The sequence below is a fragment of the Bison bison genome, unplaced genomic scaffold, assembly GCF_000754665.1.
Source record: "Bison bison bison isolate TAMUID 2011002044 unplaced genomic scaffold, Bison_UMD1.0 scf7180017864228, whole genome shotgun sequence".
NCBI lineage: Eukaryota > Metazoa > Chordata > Mammalia > Artiodactyla > Bovidae > Bison > Bison bison.
This window is the reverse complement of record NW_011494800.1, coordinates 5,878,132-5,886,521: the sequence shown is the minus strand read 5'-3', so window position 1 is coordinate 5,886,521 and position 8,390 is coordinate 5,878,132. Positions and strand designations below refer to the sequence as shown.

The 8,390-nt window shown below is 40.2% G+C and overlaps 1 protein-coding gene across 1 annotated transcript in view; it reads left to right on the top strand.

Moving 5' to 3' along the window:
- The window catches only part of COQ2 (coenzyme Q2 4-hydroxybenzoate polyprenyltransferase), a 29,958-nt gene extending 21,736 nt beyond the window's left edge, over positions 1–8,222 (top strand). The window contains exons 5-7 of the mRNA XM_010845953.1: positions 515–648; positions 4,604–4,792; positions 5,674–8,222. Coding sequence (XP_010844255.1) covers positions 515–648; positions 4,604–4,792; positions 5,674–5,838 — 488 coding nt within the window. The 3' untranslated portion in view covers positions 5,839–8,222. The remainder of the gene's footprint in view (positions 1–514; positions 649–4,603; positions 4,793–5,673) is intronic.
- The last annotated feature ends 168 nt before the right edge of the window (positions 8,223–8,390 follow it).

Genomic DNA, 8,390 nt, shown 5'->3' with positions numbered 1-8,390 from the left:
TTCTGCCTTCTGCCAAAAAAAAAAAAAAAACAACCAATCAACCAAGTAAGATAAAACTGCCCATCTCTTAGGGTTGTAGCGAAGATTATTACAACTTAACATATGTAGAGCAATTAGAGTAGTAGTCGTGTCCAGCTCTTTGTGACCCCATGGAGTGCAGCCTACCAGGCTCCTCTGTCCATGGGATTTTCCAGGCAAGAGTACTGGAGTGGGGTGCCATTGCCTTCTCTGATTCTTTCTGTTAGCAATGTAATTTTTAATTACCCTTTCTGGCTCTGTTTTCTAAAGTGTTGCTAATAACCACTACAGACACTTGGGAGATTTTAAGAAAGAAACACGAGACAGCAGCACACACAGAGCCTTGTCCATGGAGGCGCTCAGTACATGCAGACGCCTGCTACCTCCCCTGTGGGATTCATGGAGGCGCTCAATACATGCAGACGCCTGCTGCCTCCCCTGTGGGATTCTAAAGTACATTTAGACTTGTCTTCTCTTTCTGTTTCACTGATTGCAGGGTTGACATTTAATTGGGGAGCGTTGCTTGGATGGTCTGCTGTCAAGGGCTCCTGTGATCCATCTGTTTGCCTTCCTCTCTATTTTTCTGGAATTATGTGGACTCTGATATACGATACTATCTATGCCCATCAGGTAAAGCAATATCCTTTTTTGTAACTTTGGTTTAACTGTTGGTTTTTTTTTTTTTTAATAACTTTAAGCAAATTGAAAGTTTTTCTTTAGGCTTTTTTAAAAAAAATTGAGGTAATTGGTTTATAACATTATGTGTGTCATTTGTACAGCATTGTATTTTGACTTCTATATACACTTTGTATTTTGACCACCAAAAATTTAGTTTCTACCCATCTGCATACTGTTGACTCCCCTTATCCATTTTGCCCTGCCCACAGCCCCTTCCCCTCTGGTAACCACTAATCTGTTCTCTGTATCTATGTGTTTTAGTTTTGTTTGTTCATTTATTTTTTTAATATTCCACATGTGAGTGAAATTGTATGGTATTTGTCTTTTTCTGTCTGACTTTTTATTTAATATAGTATTTTATCTAGCATAATACCCTCAAGATCCATCTATGTTGTTGCAAATGGCAAGATTTTATCTTTCTATGGCTAAATAGTATTCCATTGTATGTATATAACACGGCTTTTGTCAATTCATCTGTTGATGGGCACTTAGGTTGCTTCCATATCTTAGCTTGTATATAATGCTGTGATAAACACTGGGGTACATATGTATCTTCTTGAATTAGTGCTTTTGTTTTCTTTAGTAGATACCCAGAAGTGGAACAGTTGGATCATACAGTAGTTGTGTTCTTAACTTTTTGAGACATCTCCACTCTGTTTTTCCACAGTGACTGCACCTATTCATATGCCCACCAGCAGTGCACAAGGCTCCTCTTTGTCCCTCACCTTGTCAACACTTGCTATTTCATGTCTTTCTGATAGCCATTCTAACAAGCCTCAGGTGGTATCTCTTTGTGGTTTTGGTTTGCATTTCCCTATTGATTAATCCTGCTGAACATCTTTTCATATGCCTATTGGCCATCTGTATGTGTTCTTTAGAAAAATTCTTCAGGGCAATGTCTGTTCAGACCCTTTGCCCACTTATTAACTGGGTTTTTGTTGTTGTTGTTGAGTACTTTATATATTTTGAACATTAACCTTACCGGATATATGATTTGCAGATATCTTCTCCCATTTGGTAGTTTGTCCTTTCACTTTGTTGATGGTTTCCTTTGCTGTGCAGAAGCTTTTTAGTTTGATGTAGCCTTATTCATTTATTTCTGCTTTTGTTTTGCTTACCTGAGAAGATATACTCCTTAGGATAATATAACAATAATGTATCCTGCCTAAGGACAGTCTTTGGATTAAACCTTCTGTTACCTTAAAATGTTAATTATGGGAGTAGACCTGGTCTTTACAAGGATGTATCTTGCCTGAGGACAGTGTTATCTTAAAATGTAAATTATGGGAGTAGGTCTGATGACATTCTGATGTCTGATGACATTACAACCTCCGGACATTTTTTGGATTATATAACCTCATTGTTAACACTAGCAAGCGGATACTCTTTCTGCCCCCTTCTGATGCCTATGCTAGAAGCTTTCTCTATCTCCTTTATACTTTAATAAAACTTTATTACACACACACACACACACAAAAAAAGATATTACTAAGACTGACATCAGTCAGAGTGTACTGCCTATGTTTTCTTCTATGAGTTTTATGGCTTCAGGTCTTACATTCAAATCTTTAATCCATTTTAAGTTCATTTTTATATATGATGTAAGATAGTGCTCTAGTTTCATTCCTTTTCCCAACACCATTTATTAAAGAAAGTTTTTTCCATTTTGTGTTCTTTGCTCCTTTGTTGTAAATTAATTGTCCATGTACTGCTGCTGCTGCTAAGTCGCTTCAGTCGTGTCCAACTCTGTGCGACCCCACAGGCGGCAGCCTTCCAGGCTCCCCCGTCCCTGGGATTCTCCAGGCAAGAACACTGGAGTGGGTTGCCATTTCCTTCTCCAGTGCATGAAAGTGAAGAGTGAAAGTGAAGTTGCTCAGTCGTGTCTGACTCTAGTGACCCCCTGGACTGCAGCCCACCAGGCTCCTCCGTCCATGGGATTTTCCAGGCAAAAGTACTGGAGCGGGGTGCCGTTGCCTTCTCTGTGTCCATGTACAGGTGAGCTTATTTCTGGGCTCTCAGTTCTGTTTCCAGTGATCTATATGTGTCTGTTTTTCTGCCAATACCATGCGATTTTGACTATGATAGCTTTGTAGTATAATTTGAAATCAGGATATATGATACCTCCAGCTTTGTTCTTTTTTCTCAAGATTGCTTTGGCTTTTTAGGGTCTTTTGTCGTCCCATACAAATTTTAGGATTTTTTTGTTCTGTTTCTTTGAAGAAAATTGTTGGTATTTTGATAGAGGTTGGATTGACTGTAGATTGCTTTAGGAAGTATGAATATTTTAGTAATTTTAATTCTTTGAATCCATGAGCATGGAATATTTTTCCATTTCTTTGTGTCTCCATTTCTTTAAACAATATCTCATATTTTCAGACTACAGGTCTTTTACCTCCATGGTTAAATTTATTCCTAGGTATTTTGTTGTTGTGACTGTAAATGAGATTATTTTCTTAATTTCTCTTTCTGCAAACTCAGTGTATAGAAACACAACAAATTTTTGTATATAAAATTGGTCCCCTACAGCTTTGCTGTACACGTTTATAATTTCTAGTAGTTTTTTGGCAGCGTCTTTAGGGTTTTCTATATATGAAACCACGTCATCTGCAGCTGGTGATTGTTTTACTTCTTCCTTTCCAATTTGGGGGTCTTTTCTTTCTTTTTCTTGCTCAATTGCTCTAGCGAGGAATTCCAGTACTATGTTGAATAAAAGTGGCAGGAATGGATATCCTCATCTGGTTTCTGATCCTGGAAGGACAGCTTTCAGATTTTCACCATAGAGTATGTTTGCTGTGGATTTGTCTTATATGACCTTGATTATGTTGAGGTACATTCCCACCATGCCCACTTTGCATGCAGTCTCTAATGTCACATGACCGTGATTACAACAATAAATAGAAATGCTTACAAATAAAGTTGCTAGAGGAGACCAGTCTGCCACGTGTGAGTGTATCATCAAGACCTAGCTCTACTTAAACAGGAAGGGTTTGACGGGAGAAGCAAGGAATAAACTGAGCTGGAAGTGAAATCTGAATGGATGTGGTTAGGTAGCAAGTGATCATTTTTCTACATGTTTGATTTTAGCAAGATTGAAATATACAGGAAATGAAGTTTGAGAACGCTGAAGTAAAGAAGAGCTATGTGAAGAATTAGACTTGAGTTTGATTTCTAATTTAGTAAAAGTCAGTATAGGATTGTAAAAGTACAGTGATACATAGAAATAGACCTGGAAGATCATTTTTGCAGTAACATTTAACTTCGACTTGGCCTGCACATTCATTTTTGATCAACTGTGTTTCTGAGTTACTGTCATGTTTCACAGCTTACGGTATATCCACATGGTTTTATGTTTTTTTTTTTTTTATGCTGGGTCTTTGTTGTGGCACGTGGGCTTCTCTAGCTGAGGCTTGTAGGCTCTCTTATTGCAGTACATGGTCTCAGTTGCCCTGCAGCCTGTGGGATCTTAGTTCTCCAACCAGGGATTGAACCCATATCCCCTGCGTTGGAAGGCAAGTTCTTTACCACTGGACCACTAGGGAGTCCCTGCGTGGTCTTTAAAACACAGTTTCTACTGGAATCAAATATTAGTGATGGTTGCACAAGGCTTCTCAGGTGGCCCTAATGGTAAAGAACCCACCTGCCAATGCAGGAGATGTGGGTTCGATCCCTGGGTCAGGAAGATGCCTTGGAGGAGGACATGGCAACCCACTTCATTACTCTTTCCTGGAGAATCCCATGGACAGGGGAGCCAAGTGGGCTATAATCCATAGGGTTGCCAAGAGTCGAATATGGTTGAAGTGACTGAGCACACACACATGCACTGAATTACATACTTCAAAATGGTGAACTTTGTGGTATGTGAATAAAATCTCAGTAAAATCAATTTCTTCCTGCTTTCCAACGTTAGGATAAGAAGGATGATGCTTTGATTGGGCTTAAGTCCACGGCACTGCTGTTCCGTGAAGACACCAAGAAGTGGCTCAGTGGCTTCAGTGTGGCCATGCTGGGGGCACTGAGCCTGGTGGGAGTGAACAGTGGTCAGACTATGCCCTACTACACTGCCCTGGCTGCTGTGGGAGCCCATCTCGCTCACCAGGTTTGGTCTTTTTCTTTCCTTTCCCTCTTTTTTCCTTGGCATAAATTATAAAAATCATTTAAACAAAATGCCCTCTGTGTTTTACCAAGCAAGACACTTCCTAAAACAGTTGCTTGGTTTATGCCGATTTGACTGTCCCTTCCCTGCCCCAGTATGCCATATAAAAAAGCTAGCTGTATTATTTTAGAGAAACAGTATAAACCTACACCTAGATATTTTTTTCCTTCTGATTTTCTTGGAATTATTTCTGATGCGTGTCTAGGAAAATTTGAGCAATGTCTTAAGGTTGTGACTTGAGTTGAATTACTCTGGAAGCAAACTGATCAACACAACCATGTTTTTTAAATGTGGGCATCTATCGATGGTTAGCAAACTAATCACTCACATGTTCACGTCCCACTGGCATTGAGATCAAGGCAAGATAAGATACAAAATGCTAAGATGTAGACAGAGTAAGGGCCAGGTACATTAAACATCTCTTGATGCATTGGACAGCCCTGCACAGTAGAGAGCTGTCCTGCCCAAATGTAACTTGCTCTTCTGTTGAGAAACATTGCTCCAAAGGATAAAGCTAAAAGGGAGGGTAGGAGCTGGGGGAAGCAGATCTTAGATCAATCAGTATAAAGAAGAACTTTCTAAATAGAACTAAAAATAGCATGTGTTGCCTCTCCAAGTGTTCCTCCACCTGTCAAGTGCTGCTTTTTAGGACAGCTTAGAGGCTATCCATTGAAAGATATGGTCAATTGTTTTCTAGTTGGGAAATAGTCTCAGGTGCATTAAAGGCTTCCTATTGCTTAAAATTCTACAACATTATCTTCTTCATAGTGACATGTTTATCTGTGATGCTGCGGTCTCACACAGCGTGTGCTCTTTCCTCCTAGATTTACACTCTGGACATCCACAGACCTGAGGACTGTTGGGAAAAGTTCACCTCCAACCGAACAATAGGACTCATAATTTTTTTAGGGATTGTCCTTGGGAACTTGTGCAAAGCAAAGGAGACAGATAAAACAAGGAAAAATATAGAAAATAGAATGGAAAATTAGCAGATTACGTTTATCTAGGGATTTTTAAAACAAACTTTTACAAAATACTTTCAGGTCTTGTTACCACATAATTAGATTTGAATAAGTCTTATAGTGTGTAACTGAATTACAGACTAGTGGATGAAGTTTTAGAGCATTTTGGCCTAGATTTTAGTTCAAGTATGTACATGTCAGACTGTCACAGGAACCAGGGCCTGTTTAGGATTTGCAGTTTAGGACCTGGAGTGTTTAAATTAATGCTTTCTTCCTGGTGTAATCCTCATCTAGAGTTACAGGAATTATATGATTTTTAGCACTTTAGCCATAAAACCTCGTATATGTCTCATCTAAATGAATGTCTCTAGGAAAGTGGACTCTTTTTAGGGGAAAAAATAAAAGCTGTTATAGAAAGTTGGGGCTTACTGTTCTTTGCATTGACCTTACTGCCAAAAGCTATAATTCAGGAAACGATTCTGGTTTTTATATTTTAGGAGAATTTAAGTAATTAAATAAATTTTTTTTTTACCTACTCTACCTGTACATACTGGTGTTATTTTCACCCCTGACGTTTATTTGCAAAGCCTCTGTGTGCAGCCATGGGGACTAGAATGGGCAGGCGGTCACCAGGGACTATTTTAGTCTCTGTTTATTTTTTATCTCAGCCGATTGTAATTTATAGGATAGTGGTATATTTGTTAAGTGTAATAATTATTTCTTTCCTTGCCCCCTTCAGAATATTCTCAACACAGGAACCAGAATCATTTTTTTAAGTCCTCTATCAGATCATGGCATTGCTCTGCTCAGAACCCTCCAGGACCTTCCCAGTCACCAAGTACAAACTAAAAGTCTAGTCACCTGGCAAGCCCGCCATGATCTGGCCTTGTCTATGACTCTTCTCCAGGGGAATCTTCCCAACCCAGGGATCAAACCTGAGTCTCCTGCACTGCAGGCAAATTCTGTACCATATGAGCCACCCGGGAAGCCCCCATTAGATAGAGTTTGGTATATGTTAAAACCTGTTAAGGGCTGAATTGTTTTGCCCTAAAATTCATATAGTAAAGTTGTAACCCACCCTCAGTAACACAGAACATAACCATATTTGGTGACAAGGTCTTTAAAGAGGTTAGTAAGTGAAAATGAGGTTGCCGGGGTAAGCCCTAAACCATTGTGACTGGTGTCCCTGTCAGAGGAAATCTGGACACACACAGAGACACAAACACGGAGAGATGACTGAACGCACAGGGAGAAGATGGTCGCCTACAAGCCAAGGAGAGAGGCTTCAGAAACCAGCCCTTTCAACACCTTGACCTCAGACTTCTGGTCTCCAGAACATGAGAAAGTGAATGTGGTTTTTAACCACCTTTTTGTTAAGGCAGCCCAAGCAAACTTAATACCAAGCTGTAGTACTGAGCTGTACAGAAAAGATGCTTTACAAATGCAGTTACTAGAAAGCACTCCCTTTTCCACCCCAACCGTGACTTTTCTTTCTCAAAGCACAAGTTTTTACCCATATGATGCCCATAACAGTAGTAAGCTGAAGACAGCCCTCCAAAGATGTCCACGTCCTAATGCCAGAGCCAGAAAATACATCACCTTATATGGTAAGCGGGCTTTGCAGATATAATTGAGGAGGATCTTGAGGCAGGGAGATTATCCTGGCTTATCTAGGCGGCTGCAGTGTAATGACAAGGGTCTTTCCAAGAAGGAGACAAGGTCAAGTCAGTAGTAGGAGATGTGATGACAGAAGCAAGAGGTTAGAGTGAGGCAATAGAGGGTTCACCAGCCAAGAAATGTGGGTGACCTTCAGAAGCAGAGAAAGACAAGGACACAGCTTATCCCCTCTGAGCCCCTTGAGGGTCCCAGCCCTGCTGACACCTTGACTTTAGTGCCATGAGACCGAGTTTGGACTTCTGACCTCCAGAACTGTAAGATCATAAACTTGTGTTGTTTTAAGCCACTAAATTTGAGGTAATTTATGGCAGCTTCAACACGTAAACTAATGGAACAATTGTTTGAGCTCCTGTGACCTGTCCTTTCAACTCTTGGTACCAGTGCAGCACTGGCGGAGATTGCAAGTCCAGGTGTCAGCTCGCCTGGGTTTGAGTCTCTCCTTTAACACACACCAGTTACCTGATCTTCCTGTGGTTCAGTTTCTCAAACGGGGCTAAAAATAATCTTGTAGATTTCAGAATCATCTGTCTGAAAGCAGATTCCATGATAACTGGGACTTTGTCTTATCCACTAAAATAGCCCCAGTATAGCACACTGTAGGCATTCAAAAAATATTTGTATTTTATCATACATCAGTGAGCTATCATTTGAATACGTGCCAGAACCAGGGCTAATTGCCACTGTTAGAAATTACGAATGGTGTTCAACAACACATTAAAAAATTCACAATGTGCGGCACCATAATAAAAATATAGATTTTCATGTTGTTTAGTCATGTCTGACTCTCTTGCGACCCCATGAACTGTAGCCTGCCAGGCTCTTCTGTCCTTGGAATTCTCCAGGCAAAAATACTGGAGTGGGTTGCCATTTCCTTCTCCAGGGGATCTTCCTGACCCAGGAAT